This window comes from Piliocolobus tephrosceles, chromosome 9, assembly GCF_002776525.5.
Source record: "Piliocolobus tephrosceles isolate RC106 chromosome 9, ASM277652v3, whole genome shotgun sequence".
Taxonomy (NCBI): Eukaryota; Metazoa; Chordata; class Mammalia; order Primates; family Cercopithecidae; genus Piliocolobus; species Piliocolobus tephrosceles.
In genome coordinates, this window is record NC_045442.1 from 112,256,037 (window position 1) to 112,280,320 (window position 24,284).

At 36.4% G+C, this 24,284-nt stretch overlaps 1 protein-coding gene across 1 annotated transcript in view; it reads right to left on the minus strand.

Annotated features, from left to right (window-relative positions):
- MALRD1 (MAM and LDL receptor class A domain containing 1) overlaps nucleotides 1–24,284 on the minus strand; it is a 701,386-nt gene that overhangs the window by 658,599 nt on the left and 18,503 nt on the right. Inside the window, exon 2 of the mRNA XM_026454821.1 lies at nucleotides 18,414–18,554. Within this exon, the coding sequence (XP_026310606.1) occupies nucleotides 18,414–18,554 (141 nt within the window). The remainder of the gene's footprint in view (nucleotides 1–18,413; nucleotides 18,555–24,284) is intronic.

A 24,284-nucleotide genomic window follows, 5' to 3' on the forward strand; every position in this document is an offset into this window, starting at 1 on the left:
TACCCTGGACAGTAGACAGAATTGTTATTAGAGACAAAACAGGGCATTTTATAATGACAAATGGGTCAACCAATCAATAATATACAAAAACTATAAACATCTCTGCATGTAAAAACAGAGCCCTGAAATATGTGAAGCAAAAGCTAAAATAATTGAAAAGTAGACCATTTTACAATAATAGTTGCAGACTCTAATACTCTACCTTCAAAAATAAATATATAGAACTATTTGATAGAAGATCAGCAAGAAAATAGAAAACTTGAGTGATTCTGTAAACCAACTAGACCTAACAGATACATATGGAACACTTACTCTACCCAACAGCAAAAGAATATATATGCTTCTAAAGTGCACACAGAACATTCTCCAAGAAAGAGAATATTTTAGGTCATAAAACAAATCTCAATACATTTAAGAGCAGACAAATCATACAAGTATGTTCTCCAGAAATAATAGAATGATTTAAATTAATAACAGAATTAAATTAGAAAAATTCACAAATACGTAGAATTAAATAACAGTCTCCTAAATAACCAATAGGTTAAAGAATAAATTGCAAGAGATGTTAGAAAATACTTTAAATACATGAAAATAAAAATACAACATATACAAATGGATGAGATGCTGTTATTTCAGTGCTTAGTAAGAAATGTATAGCTATAAATACCTAAATTTAAACAAGGAAAGAGCTAAACATTAATAATAAGAAGCTAAAAGAAGAGCAAACTAAACCCAAAGCAAGCAGAGGAAGAAAATAATAAGTATTAGAGAAGAAATAAATAAAATAGGAAATAGAAAAACAACAAAAAAATTAAGAAACAAAAGTTCCTGGAAATATCAATAAAATTGACAATCTTTTCACTAGACGAACCAAGAAAAAGTAAAATTAAATACTAAATTTACTAAAATGAAGAGTGAACAAGGGTCAGAATTTCTAACCTTACATAAATAAAAACAACTACAAGGAAATACTACGAAAAATTTTATGCTACCAAATTAGATAACCTAGAAGAGATGGACAAATTTCTAGAAAGACACAAACTACCAAAACCAATTCAAGAAGAAATAAAAAAATCCAAATAGACTGTAACAAGTAAAGAGAATAAATTGGTAATCAAAAATATTTCCACAAATGCTCCAGCATGAAAGGCTTACTAGTAAATTATATGAAACATTTAAATGATTAACACTAATACTTCACAAACTATTATAAAAAACAAAAGAAGAGGAAACACTTCCCAACTCATTCTATAAGGCCACTATTACCTTAATAAACCAAAACTAGACAAAGACATCACAATAAAAGCAAACAGCAGACCAACATATCTGATGAATATACATTGAGCAATACATTTTAAACATTTTTCACCATGGTCAAGTGGAATTTATCCTAGGAATGCAAAACTGGTTCCACATATAAAAATCAATCAATACAGACCATATTGATCAAGTAAAGAAAAACCACGCGACCATGACGATAGATGCAAAAAAAGATATGACAAGGCCTTAACACTCTCTTATAATAAAAGAAACACTCAGCATACTAATAATAGAAGGAAACATGCTCTGCTTGATAAATGACATATATAAAAAACTTACAGCTAATATCATACCTAATGGTAAAAGACTGAAAAAGATTCTCCTAATAGGAAAAAGACAAGGCTGTCTGTCACCACTTCTAGTCAACATTGCACTGGAGTTTCTCTCAGACAATTAGGCAAGGAAATAAAATAAAAAGCACCCAGAATGAAAACAAAAAGTAAAAGTATCTCTATTTGCAGATGACATGATCTTGTATATAGAAGATCCTGGTAAACCACCAAAAATAAATTAATTAAAAACTATTAGAGCTAATAAGTTGGTAAGTTTATAGGATATAAAATCAATATACAAAAACCAGTTTCATTTCTATACACTGACAAGGAACAATATAAAATAAAATTAAGAAAAAAATCTCATTTAATGTTACCTCAAAAACAAGAAAAGACTTAGGAATAACTGTAATAAATAAAAAGCAAGATTTGTACAATGAAAACTTTAAAAATACAATGCCGAAAGAAATCAAAGAAGACCTAGGTAAACAGAAAGACATGATGCATGATAGGTTGGAAGACTTAATATTGTTAAGATGACCATAGTTACCAAATTTGTCTACCAATTCAATGCAATTTCTCTCAAAATTCCAACGACCATTTTTGCAGAAATTTGCAAATTAATACTAAAATACATATGGAAATGGAAGAAACACAGAATAGACAAAAAAAATCCTAAAAGAAAATAACACAATTATAGTACTTATTCTTCCCTAGTAACTTCCTTTCAAACTACAGTACACGGCTGCAGTAATCAAGAAAGTAGTGTGGTACTGGCATAAGTATAGGCAGAAAGATCAATGCAATCGCATTGAAAGCTCAAAAGTAAAACAGTACATCTATGAATTTTGACTGCGTTAAGATAATTCAGTGGGGAAAGTATAGAGTTTTCAATATATGGTGCTCAGACAACTGGATAGGTACATTCAAAAGTGGATACCTCATGCCATATTAAAAATTAACTAAAGATGGATTAAAGACCTAAGTATAAGATATAAAGATATAAACTGTTAGAAGGAACTATAGGTATAAGTCTATGACCTTGGATTAGGCCATGGTTTCTTAGATACAACATCTAAAACAAGAGCAACCATATAAAGAAGTAAATAAATAAAGAAGTAAGTACATAGATAGATGATTAAGAGAGAGAGAGAGAGAGAGAGAGGGATGGATGATGAATAGACAGATAATTAAATTTCACTTTATCAAAATTACACAGGCTAGGACAGTAGGGGCAAGTGGCATTAATGGAAGATAGATCCTTAATTTTTGGCATGATCTAAAGGAAAACAATGAAAATAGGGGTAAGAATAAAAAGAATTAAACATATAAATGAAAAACTAGAGGAACTGGAACTACGTAAAAGAGAAAAAAGAAAACCCAGGAATTTTCCCCTATATCATACCATTAATTAGTGTTTAAGGAAAATCCAGGTCTCTAGATGACTTTTAGAATTGTTCCTCTTTACCCAGTAAAAGGGAGATTTTACTCAGTGCAAACGCTCATTATTAGCAAGAATAGACAATCAAGAAAATATAAACCTTTCTTTCCCTAAAAACTTTGAAAATTAGTGTACTCATTTTATATTGCTTCCGTAACAAATTACTACACACCCAGTGGCTTAAAACAACACAAATGTATTATATCACAGCTTCTATAGGTCAAAAGTCCAGGCATGGTGTGACTTAGCTGGTTCTTTTCTTAGATGCACAAAAGGCTGAAACAGAAGTGTAGGTTGGCTGTGCTACCTTCTGAAGGCCCTGAGGATAAATATGCTTTCAAGTTCATTCAAGTGGTTGGCAGAATTCAATTCCATGCAGCCGTAAGAATTCAATTTCATGCAGCCTTAAGACTGAGATCCCTGCATCTTTGCTGGCTGTTAACCAGTGATTGTTCTCCACTTTTAGTGGCCCCTGTATTACTTTCTTGTGATCCTCTTTCTTCATTTCCAAAGCCAGCAACGCAGGTCAAGTCCTCAAACTTCAAATCTCTCTAATCTTCCCTTCTACCTCAGCTCTCCTGCCTTCCACTTCTGCTTTTAAGGGCTCATGTGATTACACTGAATCCACTTGAACAGTCCAAGATAATCTTGTGATTTTTGAGGTCAGTTGATTAGTAACCGATTTACGAAATCTCTTCACACAAGTGCCCAGATTAATGTTTGATTGAACAACTAGAGGACAGGAAATTGGGGTGGGGTGGGGAGGCGCAGATTTTATAATCCGCCTGCCACAATTAGGTGGACAATAATTTGATTCTCTTTTTCCATTTGCAATATACCAAGGTATTGATCAAAATCTGTAAAGCCTAAAGTAGTTTGAGTCTCTGTAAGCTTCCTGGACTAATTCACTTGTAAGATACTTAAAAACAAATTACTGTTCATCATACTTCCCAGAGTTCATATGTAGGTAATTGACATCTATTGGGTATGTTCCAACCAATTTCATTAGTAAAGTATCATGGTCACACTCATTTGACAGAATCTCATTCAAATGACCCTCAGATCATGGTTCAAAATTTGTATCTTCTAAAATTTATAATATTTTAATTTTAATATACTATTATGGGATTTTTATGTATTTCTGTTGAGCATGAATTTTTTTCAATTGTGTCTAAATTAATTTGAAGAATATATCTATAAATTCAACAAATAATCAAGCCACCTGCCTATAAAAATAAAAATTGCCAAATGAAAAGCAAATGATGCATAGAAAAATATTTCTATTTTTCAATACAGAAATTAGAGAATATATCATTTTTAGCTCTCATCAGTACTCTAAGATATCTGACAGCTTGACTATTAATATTATATTGCAAAATTTCATTGATATGGTATCAGTTAATTCAAATAAGTATCTAAGTTGTCAAGTATGACATATAACTCTGAGTTTGAAATAAGTGGAAAAATAGAACAAATATATTATCCAATACACAAAAGATGTCAAGATTGTTGAGGGACTATGAAAATAATCTCACATAGTTCATCCATTTCAAATTCATGCACTCACACAAACACACAGACATCAAGGACCTTGGCAATATTAGCTTAACAATGAAAGAATTTGTGCAAGAAACTAAAGCTCTCTGGAAAATACTGCTTGAGGCAGAAGGAATCATTAAGCACCAAATACGCATGCCCTTGAAATTCCTTACACTATTCCTCAACCACTGCTATTATATCCATCAATGTCTCTCATTTCTGCTGCCTGGCTGGACAGTGGCAGAAATACGATTGTCAACTGTGAAGCAGTTTGGGTATAGGAGGAAAAAGAAGGCAAGGAAACAGTTCAGGTGAGCAAAAACAGTAACCTGTGGATGACATAATTCTTGACATTCACAACCTACACTTTTAGCCTATCTTCTTTATTTCCAGTCATTTCTAGTCATAGTAGACTTCTATGTCATTGCCTGAGCACAGCAACTATCTCCACCTCGTCCTTACGTGGTTCTTTCCATTTGAAATACCATTTTTCTCATCTCTCCATCCATTGAAATACCACTCATGTTTCAACTATCTTCTCAAATGTTCTTTCGCTTTCTGGAGTCAGAATTTGTCTCTAGTCTCAGAGAAATTTATTCAAACCCATATTTTGTACCTTGTTCTTTCTCCCAATAAGTAACTGTTTTATTCCCAAACATGTGTCTCAAAGACATCACAAACATCTTGATATATAGCCGTAACTTAATACAGGTTGAGTATCTCTTACCTAAAATGCTTGGGGCCAGAAGTGTTTTGGATTTCAGATTTTTTCAGATTTCGGAATATTTGCACATACATTACAGATGGGACACAAGTCTAAACATAAAATTCATTTATGTTTCATATATACCTTATTCACATAACCTGAAGGTAATTTTGTACAATGTTTTAAAATAATTTTGTGCATAAAACAAAGTTTCTGCACATTAAACCATCAGAAACCAAAGGCGTCAGGTGTGGAATTTTCCACTTGTGGTATCATATTGGCACTCAAAAAGTTTCCAATTTGGGAGCATTTTGGATTTCAGATTTTTGGATAAGGGATGATAAACTTGTAGTCTTTATTATCTTAACAACATTATCATGATGTCTTACACTGGAATTTATAAAAGCTTTTGCATTGAAATTAACAATAATAATCAGCATATATAAATTTAACAACATAAATATACATATGTAATAATTTTTAATAATTTTACCTTTAAAATAACACAACTACCAAACTAAAAATGGGGTAAGAGGTCTGGTGTGGTGGGTCATGCCTGTAATTCCAGCACTTCGGGAGGCCAAAGTGGGCAGATCACTTGAGGTCTGGAGTTCAAGACCAGTCTGGCCAAAATGGTGAAACCCCATCTCTAATAAAAATACAAGGATTAGCCGGGCATGGTGGCACATGCCTATAATCCCAGCTACTCAAGAGGCTGAGGCAGGAGAATAGCTTGAATCCGGGAAGGGGAGGTTGCAGTGAGACGACAGCATGCCACTGCACTCCAGTCTGAGTGACAGAGTGAGACTCTGTCTAAAAAAAAAAAAAAAGGGTAAATGAAGAAAAGACGCTGTAATTCCATTTCGTTAACACATCTTGTTTGTACTCTCAGTACAAGTAAGCACTAAACATATTTATTTTAAAGAAAGAGGACTGACTACTATAACAAAATTTCCCCCTTAATTCAAAGTTCAGATACATGTTTAAATAATAGCATAATAAAGCTGATTCTGATACAGAAACAAAGTTTGCTTCACTTATGTTTCTTATAAATGTGAACACTGGGCACTAAAATTAAAATTATAATGTATCTGTGTTCTTAGAGGAAGAATTATATTCTTTATTCATTTATGTCCAATATTGAATAGTGTCAGACATAAAATGCTCAATTAACGTTTACTGTGAACAGACCCAGGGGCAGCAAACTATAACCCACAGACAAGTCCATCTGCCACCTAATTTTGCATATCCTATAGTTAAGAAGCATTTTTACATGTTTAAATCATTGAAAAATTAAAAATATATATATTTTTAAACATGTAAAAATGATATTAATTATACATTTCCATGTTCATAAACAAAAGGTTAACATAACACAGCCATGCTTAATCTTTATGTATTGTGTATGTATGACTATTTTTATAGAGTAGATGGCAGAGTCGAGTTTTTGGGACATGGACCATATGGCCCAAAAAGTCAAAAATATTTACTATCAGTCCTTTCAATGAAAAGCGTGCAGATGCCTGGAATAGATGAGTTGTTCAATGGAAATTTCTCAGATTACAAACAACATAGATGCTCCCAAACAACATCTGCAAAGCACATACATCGTATCCCTGTCACACTGTGAGCTTTTAAATGCATACATGCAGACAAGAAAACGGTTGCTGGTTGCTTTTTTCTAACTCTTAATATATAATCATAAGTACGCGTAAATGGTTTATGTCTCTATCACCAGATTGCAAGTTCACCAGGGACAAGAGCTGAATTCCTGTTCACTTTTATATCTTCAGGTTCTGGAAGAGCATGTGGAACAATGCAGATGTTCAGTAAAGAGTTTTCAAAGTAAATATAGAAAAGAATAAAAGGACATTAAATTTTCACTGATTTAAAAATAAACAGATATTCAGACTATAGAGGCTGCAGAAACATAATCTAGAGAGTGAGAATGTGGGATTCTTGTCTCCCTGTTTGGTCATTTACAGTTTCTTCTTAATAAAAGAACCCAACTCAACCTGTATGTGGCAGAGCCTACCTATACTTAGGAGTGGATTATGGCTCAGTTTCCCTTCAGAAAGGGCAACACAGAGCAGCTTAGGGGATGCTGGTGTTCATTCGGCTGGGAAACTCAGTGACTGACATAATGACTACGGTAGAAAAACAAGACAAATCTATAAGCTGGGACCACAAGAGTGCTTCGAGATAAAGAGAGGAGGCATTATTTTTAAGGGATCACAGCGAATTCCATTCTGTCAGGCTTTGGCATGGGGTCCGGGTGCAGATGCAGGTAGAGTGCAAGGCTAAAACTCTGAGAGAAGGACTGCTCTCTCCTTGGCCTGAGGAACCAGGAACGGAAACCTGGAATAGCCAGGTATGACCAAAAAAAGAGAAATTTTATAGAGAGCCAGAAAAACATAATAAAAAGAGTTCCCCAATGTTCTATGAATAATCTCTGTCCAAGTCTCTGGTGAAAACGGAAACCTGTATGTGCAGGGAGCCCTTCTAGCAGCTAAACCTAGAGGAATTGAATTGATATTTGGACTGCTGCCCAGAGTAGAAAAAAGTTTGTCATTTGAGGCTAGACCTGGTGACTCACGCCTGTAATCCCAGCACTTTAGGATGTTGAGGCGGGATCACCTGAGGTCAGGAGTTCGAGACCAGCCTGGTCAACACGGAGAACCTCATCTCTACTAAAAGTATAAAAATTAGCCAGGAGTGGTGGCGCATGCCTATAATCCCAGCTACTTGGGAGACTGATGCAGGAGAATTGCTTAAACCTGAGAGGCAGAGGCTGTAGTGAGCTGAGATCACGCCACTGAACTCCAGCTTGGACAACAGAGCAAGACTCTGTCTCCAAAATAAAAGAAAGAAAAAAAAAAGAGTTTATCATTTGAGTCTATGCAACTTAATCACTTGCTTAAACAAATTATCACCATGCCTCAAAAAAAAAAAAATACAACACATCCCAGAGCCTCCATTCACACATGCAGGATAAAACTCAAAATTGTATGACAAAGAACTAGGATGACATAATCACACATGGGAAAATATAATCAGCAGCAGTAAATCTGAGATGATGCATGCAAGGATTTTAAAACTCCCAACATAATTATGCATAATGAAGTAAGGGAAAATATTCTTATCATGAATGAAAAGGTAACAGAGAACTTTTTACTTTAACTAAAACAACCAATTAAAATTTTAGAACTGAAAAATACAGTGCAGGCAATCCCTGACTTACAATGGTTCCACTTAGGATTTTTCTGCTTTATGATGGTGCAAAAGTGATATATATTCGGAAGGACACAACCACTCTATTTTTCACTTTCAGTACAATATGCAATAAATTACATGAGGTATCCAATATTTACTATGAAATAGGCTTTGTGTTAGATGATTTGACCCAACTGTAGGCTAACATATATGTTCTCGGGAAGTTTAAGGTAGGCTAGGCTAAGCTATGATTCTCAGTAGGTTAGGTATATTAAATGCATTTTCAATTTATGATGGATTTATTGAGATATAACCCTATTATAATTTGAGGAGCATCTGTAGTTGATTTCTTTTTTAATCACTGCATAGGATTATCAGTAGAATGAAGATAACAAAGGAAAAAATCACAGAACTTGAGGATATATCAATTGCAATTATGCACTCTGAAAAACAGAAAACAAAATCAAAATATATGGTGAAGCCTCATCTAACAGCCCGTTAGACTTACAGACTAACACACTGATGATTGACATACAAAAAGGAAATGAAAGAGACAATAGGACAGAAGAACTATTTGAATAAACAAGAGCAAAATACTTTTCAACATTGGCAGACAGCATACATTTCAGATTCAAGAAGCTTAGTTAACATAAGTATGATAAAATTTAAAATGCTGATGCTGAAATCCAACAATAAAGACCACATTTTGAAAGCATCAAAACAACAGATATATTACACACAGAAAAAAATGAAATTGTGGATATCACATTAGAAACTAGGTGAAGACATTTACTTAGAGAGGGCGGAGTAAGATGGCCGAATAGGAACAGCTCCAGTCTCCAACTCCCGGTGCGAGCAACACAGAAGACCAGTGATTTCTGTATTTTCAACGGAGGTACTGGGGTCATCTCACTGGGGAGTGCCAGACAATCGGTGCTGGTCAGCTGCTGCAGCCCGACCAGCAACAGCTGAAGCAGGGCAAGGCACTGCTTCACCTGGGAAGCGCAAGGGGGAAGGGAATCCCTTTTCCTAGCCAGGCGAACTGAGACACACAACACCTGGAAAATCGGGTAATTCCCATCCCAATACTGTGCTTTAAGCAAACGGGCACACCAGGAGACTATACCCACACCTGGCCGGGAGGGTCCCACAGCCAGGGAGCCTCCCTCATTGCTAGCACAGCACTCTGTGATCTAACCGCAAGGCAGCAGCGAAGCTGGGGGAGGGGCGCCCACCACTGCTGAGTCTTAAGTAGGTAAACAAAGCCCTGGGAAGCTCGAACTGGGTGGAGCTCACAGCAGCTCAAGGAAACCTGCCTGTCTCTGTAGACTTCACCTCTGGGGACAGGGCACAGCTAAAAAAAAAAACAACAACAACAGGGGAAGCAGCAGAGGCCTGTGCAGACCCGAACGAATCTGTCTGACAGCTTTGAAGAGAGCAGTGGATCTCCCAACATGAAGGTTGAGATCTGAGAAGGGGCAGACTGCCTGCTCAAGTGGGTCCCTGACCCCTGAGTAGCCTAACTGGGAGACATCCCCCACTAGGGGCAGTCTGACACCCCACACCTCACAGGGTGGAGTACACCCCTGAGAGGAAGCTTCCAAAGTAAGAATCAGACAGGTACACTCGCTGTTCAGCAATATTCTATCTTCTGCAACCTCTGCTGCTGATACCCAGGCAAACAGGGTCTGGAGTGGACCTCAAGCAATCTCCAACAGACCTACAGCTGAGGGTCCTGACTATTAGAAGGAAAACTATCAAACAGGAAGAACACCTATACCAAAACCCCATCAGTACGTCACCATCATCAAAGACCAGAAGCAGATAAAACCACAAAGATGGGGAAGAAGCAGGGCAGAAAAGCTGGAAATTCAAAAAATAAGAGTGCACCTCCCCCTGCAAAGGAGTGCAGCTCATCGCCAGCAACGGATCAAAGCTGGTCAGAGAATGACTTTGATGAGATGAGAGAAGAAGGCTTCAGTCCATCAAACTTCTCAGAGCTAAAGGAGGAATTACGTACCCAGCGCAAAGAAACTAAAAATCTTGAAAAAAGAGTGGAAGAATTGACAGCTAGACTAATTAATGCAGAGAAGGTCATAAATGAAATGACAGAGATGAAAACCATGACACGAGAAATACGTGACAAATCCACAAGCTTCAGTAACCGACTTGATCAACTGGAAGAAAGAGTATCAGCGATTGAGGATCAAATGAATGAAATGAAGCGAGAAGAGAAACCAAAAGAAAAAAGAAGAAAAAGAAATGAACAAAGCCTGCAAGAAGTATGGGATTATGTCAAAAGACCAAATCTACATCTGATTGGGGTGCCTGAAAGTGAGGGGGAAAATGGAACCAAGTTGGAAAACACTCTCCAGGATATCATCCAGGAGAACTTCCCCAACCTAGTAGGGCAGGCCAACATTCAAATTCAGGAAATACAGAGAACGCCACAAAGATACTCCTCCAGAAGAGCAACTCCAAGACACATAATTGCCAGATTCACCAAAGTTGAAATGAAGGAAAAAATCTTAAGGGCAGCCAGAGAGAAAGGTCGGGTTACCCACAAAGGGAAGCCCATCAGACTGACAGCAGACCTCTCGGCAGAAACTCTACAATCCAGAAGAGAGTGGGGCCCAATATTCAACATTCTTAAAGAAAAGAATTTTAAACCCAGAATTTCATATTCAGCCAAACTAAGTTTCATCAGAGAAGGAGAAATAAAATCCTTTACAGATAAGCAAATGCTTAGAGATTTTGTCACCACCAGGCCTGCCTTACAAGAGACCCTGAAGGAAGCCCTAAACATGGAAAGGAACAACCGGTACCAGCCATTGCAAAAACATGCCAAAATGTAAAGACCATCGAGCCTAGGAAGAAACTGCATCAACTAACGAGCAAAATAACCAGTTAATATCATAATGGCAGGAGCAAGTTCACACATAACAATATTAACCTTAAATGTTAATGGACTAAATGCTCCAATTAAAAGACACAGACAGGCAAACTGGATAAAGAGTCAAGACCCATCAGTCTGCTGTATTCAGGAGACCCATCTCACATGCAGAGACATACATAGGCTCAAAATAAAGGGATGGAGGAAGATCTACCAAGCAAATGGAGAACAAAAAAAAGCAGGGGTTGCAATCCTAGTCTCTGATAAAACAGACTTTAAACCATCAAAGATCAAAAGAGACAAAGAAGGCCATTACATAATGGTAAAGGGATCAATTCAACAGGAAGAGCTAACTATCCTAAATATATATGCACCCAATACAGGAGCACCCAGATTCATAAAGCAAGTCCTTAGAGACTTACAAAGAGACTTAGACTCCCATACAATAATAATGGGAGACTTCAACACTCCACTGTCAACATTAGACAGATCAACGAGACAGAAAGTTAACAAGGATATCCAGGAATTGAACTCATCTCTGCACCAAGCGGACCTAATAGACATCTATAGAACTCACCACCCCAAATCAACAGAATACACTTTCTTCTCAGCACCACATTGCACTTGTTCCAAAATTGACCACATAATTGGAAGTAAAGCACTCCTCAGCAAATGTAAAAGAATAGAAATTATAACAAACTGTCTCTCAGACCACAGTGCAATCAAACTAGAACTCAGGACTAAGAAACTCAATCAAAACCGCTCAACTACATGGAAACTGAACAACCTGCTCCTGAATGACTACTGGGTACATAACGAAATGAAGGCAGAAATAAAGATGTTCTTTGAAACCAATGAGAACAAAGATACAACATACCTGAATCTCTGGGACACATTTAAAACAGTGTGTAGAGGGAAATTTATAGCACTAAATGCCCACAAGAGAAAGCTGGAAAGATCTAAAATTGACACTTTAACATCACAATTAAAAGAACTGGAGAAGCAAGAGCAAACACATTCAAAAGCTACCAGAAGGCAAGAAATAACTAAGATCAGAGCAGAACTGAAGGAGATAGAGACACCAAAAAACCCTCCAAAAAATCAATGAATCCAGGAGTTGGTTTTTTGAAAAGATCAACAAAATTGACAGACCGCTAGCAAGACTAATAAAGAAGAAAAGAGAGAAGAATCAAATAGACGCCATTAAAAATGATAAAGGGGATATCACCACCGACCCCACAGAAATGCAAACTACCATCAGAGAATACTATAAACACCTCTACGCAAATCAACTAGAAAATCTAGAAGTAATGGATAATTTCCTGGACACTTACACTCTCCCAAGACTAAACCAGGAAGAAGTTGAATCCCTGAATAGACCAATAGCAGGCTCTGAAATTGAGGCAATAATTAATAGCCTACCAACCAAAAAAAGTCCAGGACCAGATGGATTCACAGCTGAATTCTATCAGAGGTACAAAGAGGAGCTGGTACCATTCCTTCTGAAACTATTCCAATCAATTGAAAAAGAGGGAATCCTTCCTAACTCATTTATGAGGCCAACATCATCCTGATACCAAAGCCTGGCAGAGACACAACAAAAAAAGAAAATTTTAGACCAATATCCCTGATGAACATCGATGCAAAAATCCTCAATAAAATACTGGCAAACCGGATTCAGCAGCACATCAAAAAGCTTATCCACCATGATCAAGTGGGCTTCATCCCTGGGATGCAAGGCTGGTTCAACATTCGCAAATCAATAAAAGTAATCCAGCATATAAACAGAACCAAAGACAAGAACCATATGATTATCTCAATAGATGCAGAAAAGGCTTTTGACAAAATTCAACAGCCCTTCATGCTAAAAACGCTCAATAAATTCGGTATTGATGGAACGTACCTCAAAATAATAAGAGCTATTTATGAAAAACCCACAGCTAATATCATACTGAATGGACAAAAACTGGAAAAATTCCCTTTGAAAACTGGCACAAGACAGGGATGCCCTCTCTCACCTCTCCTATTCCACATAGTGTTGGAAGTACTGGCTAGGGCAATCAGGCAAGAGAAAGAAATCAAGGGTATCCAGTTAGGAAAAGAAGAAGTCAAATTGTCCCTGTTTGCAGATGACATGATTGTATATTTAGAAAACCCCATCGTCTCAGCCCAAAATCTCCTTAAGCTGATAAGCAACTTCAGCAAAGTCTCAGGATACAAAATTAATGTGCAAAAATCACAAGCATTCTTATACTCCAGTAACAGACAAACAGAGAGCCAAATCATGAATGAACTTCCATTCACAATTGCTTCAGAGAGAATAAAATAACTAGGAATCCAACTTACAAGGGATGTAAAGGACCTCTTCAAGGAGAACTACAAACCACTGCTCAGTGAAATAAAAGAGGACACTAACAAATGGAAGAACATACCATGCTCATAGATAGGAAGAATCAATATCGTGAAAATGGCCATACTGCCCAAAGTTATTTATAGATTCAATGCCATCCCCATCAAGCTACCAATGAATTTCTTCACAGAATTGGAAAAAACGGCTTTAAAGTTCATATGGAACCAAAAAAGAGCCCGCATTGCCAAGACAATCCTAAGTCAAAAGAACAAAGCTGCAGGCATCACGCTACCTGACTTCCAACTATACTACAAGGCTACAGTAACCAAAACAGCACGGTACTGGTACCAAAACAGAGATATAGACCAATGGAACAGAACAGAGTCCTCAGAAATAATACCACACATCTACAGCCATCTGATCTTTGGCAAACCTGAGAGAAACAAGAAATGGGGAAAGGACTCCCTATTTAATAAATGGTGCTGGGAAAATTGGCTAGCCGTAAGTAGAAAGCTGAAACTGGATCCTCTCCTTACTCCTTATACGAAAATTAATTCAAGATGGATTAGAGACTTAAATGTTAGACCTAAAACCATAAAAACCCTAGAAGAAAACCTAGGTGGTACCATTCAGGACATAGGCATGGGCAAGGACTTCATGTCTAAAACACCAAAAGCAACGGCAGCAAAAGCCAAAATTGACGAATGGGATATGATTAAACTAAAGAGCTTCTGCACAGCAAAAGAAACTACCATCAGAGTGAACAGGCAACCTACAGAATGGGAGAAAATTTTTGCAATCTACTCATCTGACAAAGGGCTCATTTCCAGAATCTACAAAGAACTCAAACAAATTTACAAGAAAAAAACAAACAACCCCATCAAAAAGTGGGGAAAGGATATGAACAGACATTTCTCAAAAGAAGATATTCATACAGCCAAAAGACACATGAAAAAATGCTCATCATCACTGGCCATCAGAGAAATGCAAATCTAAACCACAATGAGATACCATCTCACACCAGTTAGAATGGCAATCATTAAAAAGTCAGGAAACAACAGGTGCTGGAGAGGATGTGGAGAAATAGGAACACTTTTACACTGTTGGTGGGATTGTAAAGTAGTTCAACCATTACGGAAAACAGTATGGCGATTCCTCAAGGATCTAGATCTAGATGTACCATATGACCCAGCCATCCCACTACTGGGTATATACCCAAAGGATTATAAATCATGCTGCTATAAAGACACATGCACACGTATGTTTATTGCAGCACTATTCACAATAGCAAAGTCTTGGAATCAACCCAAATGTCCATCTGTGACAGACTGGATTAAGAAAATCTGGCACATATTCCCCAATGGAATATTATGCAGCCATAAAAAAGGATGAGTTTGCATCCTTTGTAGCGACATGGATGCAGCTGGAAACCATCATTCTTAGCAAACTATCACAAGAACAGAAAACCAAACACCGCATGTTCTCACTCATAGGTGGGAACTGAACAATGAGATCACTTGGACTCGGGAAGGGGAACATCACACATCGGGGCCTATCATGGGGAGGGGGTAGGGGGGAGGGATTGCATTGGTAGTTATACCTGATATAAATGACGAATTGATGGGTGCTGATGAGTTGATGGGTGCAGCACACCAACATGGCACAAGTTTACATATATAACAAACCTGCATGTTACGCACATGTACCCCAGAACTTAAAGTATAATAATAAAAAAATAAAAAAAAAGAAACTAGGTGAAGACAACAAAATAATGTCTTTCAAGTACTAAAAGAAAAAAAAGAGCATGAAAAATTATATATCCAGGAGGAATACATTTCAAGAATGAAGGCAAAATAAAAACATTTTGAGGAGGAAAATCTAACATAATTTATCCTTAACAGAACTTCACTATAAAAAATACTAAAGGAGTTTCTTCAAGCTGAAGAGAAATGATACCAGAAACTAAATCAGGTAGTTAGAAGAAATAAAGACTGCTGCAAATAATAAATATGATAAAAGAATATCTTCTTCATTTATTTTAATACTGTCTAAAGCAATATTATAACATTGATTTGTAGGGTTTATAATATGTAGAGATTATAGACACAATATATATGAACACTGTAGAACAAAATAAAAATATCAGATGCTATTTAGTAGTGTACATGTTTCATAATATATGAATTTTAGATCTAACAATGGATCAGAATAACAAAAGCTCTAATATCCTCATTTAAAACTGATTGTAAATGCCCAAATTAGAAAATAATAATTTGTGGCCTAATGTGAAATATTTTTTCAAATAAATTGTTTTTTAATCTTTGATAGACTTAAAGTGAATTATACATTTAAAAACCCCTTTATCATCTTTAATATCAGCTGAGCTCCAGAATTACCGAAAACTTTCATATTTGTACTCCCATATTTAAAAGTAGTTTTACCATCCTTACAAAGATGTATTTGATTTTGTTATAGTACTACTATTTTATCTAAATGCAATGTTACATTGCTTTAAAAATTAGTACTACATTTTAACCATTCTTTCCCTGAGCTTTGAGCTTTACGGGATTTCAAATATCGACAACAGTGATGTTTTTAATGTTCTAATTGATTCTCAAACTTGCCACTCAAGGCATTGATTACATAATGAAAAATATAATTTTGGAGCACTGGCAAATCATTCCAAGAGTAAGTTAATCAAAATTTGGTTAATACTTATGAAATAAGAATTTTTGAGTAAAGACAGGATTCAGATCATTTTTCTATAAATATTTTCCAACAGCTAATATCTACAGCCAGAACACTTGCTTACTTAAAATTATTGCTAGAGAATACTTACATGTTAACATTTAATTGTATTTGTAAGAGATGCATGACTATTACCAAAGTTATCAGCCTTCAATTAGTTATGCAGGCAATATTTTGTCTCTTTCTCCTATGCAGCTTGCATTATTATTTTGTTTTACAGATGAGGAAACTGAGGCTACAAAACTAGCGGATTGGCAAGGCTGGAATTCAAACCCATCTAGTATAATTCCAGAGATTTTAAGTCAACTCACATGATATAGTTCTATGGTATCTGCCTATACAACATCTCAGTTTTGATGTAGATTGCCCCCATTTTATCTCTTGACTAGGCAATCAAAAATATGCATGAAAAAAATGAGGGAAAATGGCAGATAGGAAAGAGAGAGAGAAGAAAACTGGGAAGCACAGCATCTTCTGAAGTTATTTAACTCCGCAGTAAGAAGGCAAGCAAGAGGCATTCAGTAAGAGCCATCAACAAACAAAAGCCTAGAGTAAATAAATATGTGCTGTGAAAAACCTTCTGAGTAAAAGAAAGAAACAGAGGAGAGGTACTAAAGGAGACATATGGAATCAGCCATCTGTAAGACTGCAATGGCCGTTAGGTTGGGAACAAGATTCAATATCACCATCTAACATAACTAAATCTGTAATAAAAGTTTCCTATATTGCAGTTAGTATTTGTGAGGCTGGTCCCTTTTCGGTAATAAAACTGGTTGATTCCTAAAAATTGTTAGGAATTCTAAACAAAAATAATTTTTGACATTAAAGCCAAACAAATTAAGAAACTCCATCTTATCAATGTAGAGGTAAAATTAGCAACACCAAAATTATTCAGAAATGGACTAAACATCTACTTTTTTGAGTGCTGGGTTTTCTGTAATAAGCTCTATCAACAATTTCTCATGTAGTTCTTAACCATCCTAAAAATTTAGCATCATTATTTCCTCTCTTAAAGTTGTGAAAAATAAGGTTCAAAAATTAATTTAAGATTTTACAGCTAGGGAGGGACAGACCAGGGAGTCTAATCCGCATGTGTAATATTTATGAAAACTTTGCCAAACTCACATCCAATGCCTGAATATTTGTTTGTTTCAAATTACTTCTAGGGTAATAACCATATTTTAACATTAATTGAATTTATTTGAGGGAAGTATCACTTATAAAAATAACTAGCTTTTAGTTGTGCCAGGAAATGTGTTACTTCTTTTCCTAGCATGTGTAAACCCATCAGATGAGGGCAGGCATGGAGTCCATTTTTGCTCTCTAGTACATCTTAAACACCCAGTACCTGATGCTGAATTAATGGAGTTCATTAGTTAATAAATGAAGAAATTTCTAGCTCACTCCAGAGCTACCTCAAAGTCTACAGAGCAGTTCAGCAGAGCTTTCCAGTCAACTTGATTTAACAAGTGGTACTAAACAGAGCTGAAACCAGTCCAGCCAAAATAAAAGAAATTTGTCAAATTACACTGTGTATATTGTCCCAAAGCTAAAACCAGTACAGCGAAAATAAAAGACATTTGACTGTCTAATTAATCTAGGTATATTCTCCCATTTACATTTTACAATTTCCATAAAGAGTAAGAAAAACTGGAAAATTCCAGTTATCTAAATAGGCCCATTGGAATCCCAGGAACCAGATTATGAGAATCCGATGTGATATTTTAAAATCATAAATATTTTGAAACTGGTTAAAGAATGTATAAAATTAGGCATTTTAACTACTAATATGTAGTTAGAGTCTACTTCCCTAATTAAATATTTGGGGGGGGGGAGGAAGAAACAGAGGTGGAAAAGAATGAACAAGGAAAGGAGGGAAGGAAGGAAAGGAGAAAGGGAGAGAGGTGAGAAAATAAATTTAAAGCATTTACCAGACACATCACCATTGTGATCATAAAATGGAGGTGATAGACTGGTCATCCCATTTCTCTTTGTCCAAATAGGTTGCAGACTCTGATCTTCAGTCATGTTACAGAGACCATCCTCAAAATCACATCTTTCATAATTCGAGCCTAATGAGAGAGAAGAGAAATTGGTTTTCACAACTGTGTTTGGCTTTTTAAAAAATAAGACAATAGCAGAAAAATAAAGTTTAGCAACAAATGACAAAGGTAAGTTAACATAAGGATTATTCCTTACAAATCTAAGTCTACTTTATTCATGCAAAGTTTTTCATGCACCCAATATTCTAGTAAGTTACCACAACAAAAAAACAGTGTGTTCAAATAGAAAGAATGCCACACGACACAGGGTCAGAAGACCGAGAACCTAATCCTGATTTTGATTCTTATTAACTGAGGGTCTTAGCTTAACTATTCAAACATAGCAAGCCGTTCCTTTACTTGCAAAATCAGAACAATAACATCCTGTCCTGTCTCTCTCAAGCAATTGCTATGAAGATCTATAATACAATACATATAAAAATACAGTTGGCCCTCCATGTCTATGAATTCCTCATCTGTGGATTCAATCAATGGCAGATCAAAAATATTCAGGAAAAAAATGCATCTGTACTGAACACATACAGATTTTTTCTTGTTATTTCCTAAAGAATACAGTATACCAACTATTTACATAGTGTTAATATTTACATTGTCTGAGGTATTATAAATTGCCTAGAGATGACTTAAAGTATACAGGAAGATATGCATAGGTTATATGTAAATACTACACCATTTTATATCACGGACTTGCTATCCATGGATAGCAAGAGACCACTGTACTTTATAACTCTTATGTACCATAACATATAAGGAATTATTAAGGTTACATCTTAAAACTCAACTTCCATCTTCATGCCATGCAGGCATATCAGAATTTCAGGTTTTGGCAGATCAAATCACAGAGACCCCACTGATGAAAACTCAACCATCAGTGGCCAAGACATACTCCTTAAATTAAGTACAGGACCTCATCATTGAATCTCAGTGTTTGAGGAAAGTTTAGTGTTTTAAATCATAACAAAGACATTTCTGACTCTTTCTCTGGGTGATTTAAGAGGCTAGGGAGAAACAGAAGAATTCAAGCATGTGGTTATTCCCAATACCTACCCATGTAGGGCTTTATTCTATTATCCAATATCTATGAATGTCACATTCTAAAAATAGATGATCTCAACCACAAATGGCCCCTCCCCAGGTTGTGGTCCTCAACAACTGTAAAGATAGTCCTTTTGAGGTAGGAGAACTGCAGGACTTGTTTTATGGTCTCAACCCTGCTGACCAAAATAGAATCTGGTCCAGTCAGGATAAAGTGAAGAAGCTGGCAGAAACCAGCAGATGGCTACAGAAACAATCCCTAGCTGCTCTCATTGCTCACTAGCATAAGACACTCCGACCAGTGCCATGACAGTTTGCAAATGCCATGGCAATGACCCAAAAGTTACCACTCCCTTTCTAGAGATTTTTTTTTTTTTTTTTTTTTTTTTTTTTTTTTTGACGCAGAGTCTCGCTCTGTCGCCCAGGCTGCAGTGCAGTGGCGCGATCTCGGCTCACTACAAGCTCCGCCTCCCGTGTTCACGCCATTCTCCTGCCTCAGCCTCCCAAGTAGCTGGGACTACAGGTGCCCACCACCTCGCCCAGCTAATTTTTTGTATTTTTAGTAGAGACGGGGTTTCACCGAGTTAGCCAGGATGGTCTCGATCTCCTGAACTTGTGATTTGTCCGCCTCAGCCTCCCAAAGTGCTGGGATTACAGGCTTGAGCCACTGCTCCCAGCCTCTAGAGATTTCTAAGTAGCCTGCGCTTCAATTTGCATTAACCTGTTCCTTGATTTGCATGTAAGTATCAATGGGTATAACTGCAGTTGCCAACACCCCACAAGCATGGCTCCAGGTGCACTACCTATGAGTTAGCCCTACTCCTCATGAAGCAACTACAATTCAATAAAAGACTTGTGTTTTAACACCATCAGCTCATCTGTGAATTTTTTTTTTTTTTTTTTTTTTTTTGAGATGAAGTCTCATTCTGTCACCCAGGCTAGAGTGCAGTGGTGCAATCTCAGCTCGCTGTAACCTCCACCTCCTGGGTTCACATGATTCTCCTACCTCAGCCTCTAGAGTAGCTGGGATTACAGGTATGTGCTGCAATGCCCAGCTAATTTTGTTTTGTTTTTGTATTTTTAGTAGGGATGAGGTTTCACCATGTTGGCCAACCTGGTCTCCAACTCCTGACTTCAAGTGTTCCACCCATCTTGGCCTCCTAAAGTGCTGGGATTACAGGCATGAGTCACCATGCCCAGCCTGAATTTTTTTTTTTTTTAATTTCCACAATTCATGTTTAATACTCTTGTTGTAGTCAATATGTTATATAATGATTTGTTTTCCTTTCCCCTTCTTTTAACCTTTAGTGTAGAATCACATATTTCACAGTAGTAAAAAGGAGCAAAGGATATTCTCCTAATAATTTCTTTAATCCTCTTTTCAGCTTGATTCAGAGTTGCCTAACAAAACAGCTGTGTAAAGTTATAAGATTACTACAGTGAGTTTGGAGAAAGTAGAAAGAATAAACTTTAAAAAGCAGTGGAGATTTTATACTTCCTATTCCATCACCAGAGCCACTTGGCTTTGAGATTTCAACAGTCTTTTTTTTTTTAATTACTTGAACAAAACTTGCAGAAGGTGGCTTTGAATTGCTTTGAACTTGAACTCTGCATCTGCACAGAAGCAGGCCTTGAGCATGATTTTAATAATTGTTGAACAATTAACTATATATCCAAAGCGTTGCCCTATGACTCTGAAACTTCTTTAAGTGAATTCTTTCCTGAGTGAATCCAAGAACCCTCCCAGGCTAAGCCCTAATTTCAGCGCTCACCTGCATTATCTGCATCGCTCTGACACGTTCCTTCACTTCCTGACTAGTTGCTCTAGCTGTAGCTGGAGCAAACATGCTGGTTAATAGTTAAACACTGCTTGGCAACCCAGTCAAAAGAACATAATTTTCATTTCATCCTATCACAAAACAATTACCTCAATAAAGTGCAGCAATGAGGAATCTTATTATTACAGAATACCACTGGTTGGCAAAATATTTCAAAATAAGGGACCTAGGAGTAAAATCAACAAAACAGGCCATTGGTAATGAGGCTTGTATGTCTGTGGGTTCAGCATCTGTGGATTCAGCCAATCACATGCCATGAAGCCTGCTTCATCGCCGTGGCCTATTTCATTAATTTTACTCCTAGATCCCTTATTTTAAAAAAAATTTGCCACCAGCTATATTGTATAATAATAATAAGAATCCTCATTGCTACAATTTATTGAGGTAATTATTCTGTGCTGGGATTCCACTTGAAGTAACTTATCTCTTATGAAGCAAGAAGAAAGCCTCATGAAGCAAGCCTGTTCTTCCATTTTAAAGATGAGAAAACTCAGATGATGTCTTACAGACATTAAGTGACTTGCTCAAGACAGACCAACTAGTGGGTGTAATGTTGAGAACGGAACACAAGTTTTTGTACTCCAGAACCATAGCTCTTAAAGCTCTCCTCTGAGGCATAATTATTAATCCACTGTCCCATTTTTATTAGTGAACTAGAATTAAAGCTCTATCAGAGCTCCTAGTCAGCCTAAGGAAACCAGTATTTCCAGATAGAGTTGATGTCATTCTCTTCGAAAGCAAAGAAATTCTATTAGTCTATGAATCATACTATGATTAAATACACAATTTCTATAAGGCCTTGGACATACTTAGGTCAGCTGGAATATCCAGATTATTACCGTATAGACTCCTAATTATCCAGAGAATATGAATGAACAAAAAAAGGAACTAAATTATATAGTCACTTGTGTATGTGTTTGTGTGTATGTGAGATTCAATTAGCTATGCATGTACTGACATAAGTATGTATCTATTTTCAAGTTTCTTTTAGTTCTCAACAATTTTTACAAAGATCTGATTATAAAATATTCTAAATTATTTTATCACCATATTTCAACAATTATGTGTATGAAAGGTACAAACATTCTCACACAGGTGGTCAAACATTTTTTAAATACCAAGAAATTTTCCTGCAATACAATTACTTAGTTGATGTCTGTTTGCAATGCTCTTTGTTTTTTTAATACACAAGATAATGATAATTTTTGAGTGTAAGGACCAGAAAAAAAAAATAGCTAAATAAAACACTTTTTCATCGAAATAGTCTCAACAGGGGTTCTTTTTGCTATAAAATGGGCACAGGTTTTCAATTAATGTTTACCAAAAAAAGTAATCCTGAACATCTAATAACTGCCAGATGACTCAAAAATACATCAGGAAAATTTTCTAAATATTCATTTTCCCCAGTAGAGAACTGCACATTTTAAACAATTTGAATAATTTTCCTTGAATTGTAGCTGGTTTACCTTTTAACTTCATATGCCACACAATCGCATTCAAGTCTGAAACTATCTGCTGTAATAAAATCTGTCACCATGTAGATGACAGCCATCACTAAATAGTGTGAAGTAATAACACCACAGTTGGACCATATAATGAACAATTAGGAGTGCTATACAGGAACTTAACAGTAGAATCCAAGTTCCTGGACTTTTTGAACTTGTGCAATGTATCACTTTTTTTTTTCAATTTTATAATCCCAAAGGTCAGATGTACTGCAGTCAAAGAGGGAGGACTGGAAGGTTGCTTGGAAGCCACAATTATCTCCTGAGTTGGGTTCCACACTGTCAGATTCTCTCATTAAAGAACCACTAAAGAATTCCTCCTAGTTTTGATCTTTAACACGATAATGGAAAGAAAAATATTAAATAATATGCCAAAGCGACAGTCAGCTTGGGGCATGCTTTTGAAAAAATGGGAATGAATAGGATCAAGTTTCCATTGTAGTAATGGTGAAGAAACTCAGATAATCCAGAACTCAGGATTAACTCTGGAAAGTATGGTCTGGGTAAAGCATCACAACGTAATGTTCTTAGAAGACAGAACACAATGTAAGAATTATGAAAAATCTAGCAAAATTATGAAAAATCTAGCAAGGGAAGAGATGAGATAGAAATCACACTTATTTCAAAATCTTCCCTGGGTCAATATTAATAATGTACATTTCTCTTCCTCCTACAGGTTCTACAAGGCACAGTTGCAGTCTTCCCATCAGAGTCCTACTCTTTTTTTTATTATTATGGTAAAATATACATTACATAAAATTTACCATTTTAACCTTTTTTTTTTTTTTTCTTTTTTAGACAGGGTCCTGCTCTGTCACCTAGGCTGGAGTGTGATGGTGCGATCGTGGCTCACTGCAGCCTTGATCTCCCCAGGCTCAAGTGATCCTCCCATCTCAGCCTCCCAAGTAGCTGGGACTACAGGTGCACACCACCATACCCGGCTAATTTTTTGCATCTTGTAGAGATGGAGTTTTGCCATGTTGCTCAGGCTGATCTTAAACTTCTGGGTTCAAGCAATCCACCAGTCTTGGCCTCCCAAAGTGTTGGAATTATAGGCATGAGCCACGATGCCTGGCCCATTTTAACAGTTTTTAAGTGTAGAGTTCTGTGGTATTCAGTATATTAACATTGTTAAGCAACCATCACCATCATCTATCCCCAGAAGTCATTCCATCTTGCAAAACTGAAACTTCGTACCCACTCCCTATTTAATAAATGGTGCTGGGAAAATTGGCTAGCCATAAGTAGAAAGCTGAAACTGGATCCTTTCCTTACTCCTTATACGAAAATTAATTCAAGATGGATTAGAGACTTAAATGTTAAACCTAATACCATAAAAACCCTAGAAGAAAACCTAGGTG